Source organism: Eimeria acervulina, genomic scaffold (genome assembly GCF_000499425.1).
Source record: "Eimeria acervulina Houghton genomic scaffold, Eah_scaff136, whole genome shotgun sequence".
In the NCBI taxonomy this organism is placed as follows: Eukaryota; Apicomplexa; class Conoidasida; order Eucoccidiorida; family Eimeriidae; genus Eimeria; species Eimeria acervulina.
The window spans coordinates 1-1,517 of record NW_013550270.1 but is presented as its reverse complement, the minus strand read 5'-3'; the positions used below and the strand labels follow the sequence as shown (position 1 = coordinate 1,517).

The 1,517-nt window shown below is 50.0% G+C and overlaps 1 protein-coding gene across 1 annotated transcript; it reads left to right on the top strand.

Annotated features, from left to right (window-relative positions):
- Positions 1–753: 753 nt before the first annotated feature.
- Positions 754–1,517, top strand: EAH_00019870 (hypothetical protein; the record flags this gene model as incomplete). Its single annotated transcript, XM_013397235.1, has 1 exon — positions 754–1,517. A coding segment is annotated over one exon (764 nt), but the record flags the coding sequence as incomplete, so codon positions are not given.

Genomic DNA, 1,517 nt, shown 5'->3' with positions numbered 1-1,517 from the left:
ATGCATTGTTATGGAGCTTCTGCGATAAAAAAGAATAAAAATATAAATTGATTTAATTAAAATTAAATTAAATTAATTTAATTTATTTTAATTTAAACTAATTAAACAACAAAAGACCACCGCAGCCGCTGGGCGGAGATGCACACTATCGATGGTGCGGACCGCCGGTATGCCGATGTTTCTTCTATGTAAGCAGCTGTTAATTTGTTTAGTTTTTTGTTTTAATTTAATTTATTTAAAATAAACAAATATTTTAATAAAATAAAACTCCATTTACACGAATTAAACCTTCACTGACGCCCTAGAAAATCCCCCTGTCTCTGCGTCTCGAAACAGACCAGCAGCACAACAAAGCAATAGCAGCAGCAGCAGCAGCAGCAGCAAAGCAAAGGTTTGTCTATATTTATATTCATATTAATTTTCTTTATAAAACCGGTTTTATACTTATTTTAAATACCTTTCTTGTATTTTTACCAGCAGAAAAGGTAAACTTGAGCCTTTGCTGCTGCTGTTGCAGCAGCAGCAGCAGCAACACCAGCAGCAGCAGCAGCAGCTGCTACTGCTGCTGCGAAAGCTGGTGCAGCACCATCAGCAGCAGAAGCATCCGCAGCTGTTTGCATCGAGTGGGGGAAGGATGTGTCTGAAGAACAGCTAGGACTTTTTATTGTCTTCTGTTTTTTGTGTTGTAACAGTTTGTTTTTGAGTTTGTTTGTTTTTCTTGGGTGTTGCATGCATAGTTTATGTGGTTAAACGATGCGTCTCCTCGCTGTCTTCCTGGCCCTCGTGTGCGTCTCCAGGGGCTATGGAGGAGCTGCGGAGGGGTTAGGGGATCGGGGGATCGGCAGGGAGACGTCGTATCCAGGACCCCACGCATGGAGAGAGGGCGGGAGAGGTTCGTGGATGGAGTACGGGGGAGCAGCAGTAGGCCCTTTGAAGGGCAGCCTGCTGCAGCAGCAGCGGCGGGAGCACCGTCAGCAGCAGCGGATGCGGCAGCAGCAGCGACGGCTGCTTCTCGCTCTTATAACAACTGCTTCTGTTGCTTTGGTGATGTTAGTACTTAAGTGCTACTTCGTTCTTACTGGGAGCCCCCAATCTGAACCCTACGGCTCTTTAGGGGGCCCTTCTTATCGGCGTCTCGCTGCTAAGAGGCTCTGTGGACGGAGCCTCTCGTCCCCAGCCTCATCAACAGCAGCAGCAGCTTCTTCTTCTTCTTCTCTCTCTCCTTCTTCGTCTTCGTCTCCTCGTCAGCCTCAGCCCCAGCCCGTAGCCCCGGTAGTAGGCGCTCCTACTCCCCAAGCACAGGTAGCTGTAGCGTACAGCTCTGGCGGCTCTGCTTCTCGAGGCATTGTGTTGGGGGGTCCCTACCCCCCCTTACCTCGTGGGCCTCAACATCCCGGGGGGCCCCCAAATAATTCCGCGTACCCCCGAGATGCCGTGGGGCCCCCGGGGCCCCCTGGCGTGGTTTATTACGAAGGGCCCATGGGGCCCCTGGGAGCCGGGGGGTTCCTGCAACCCGA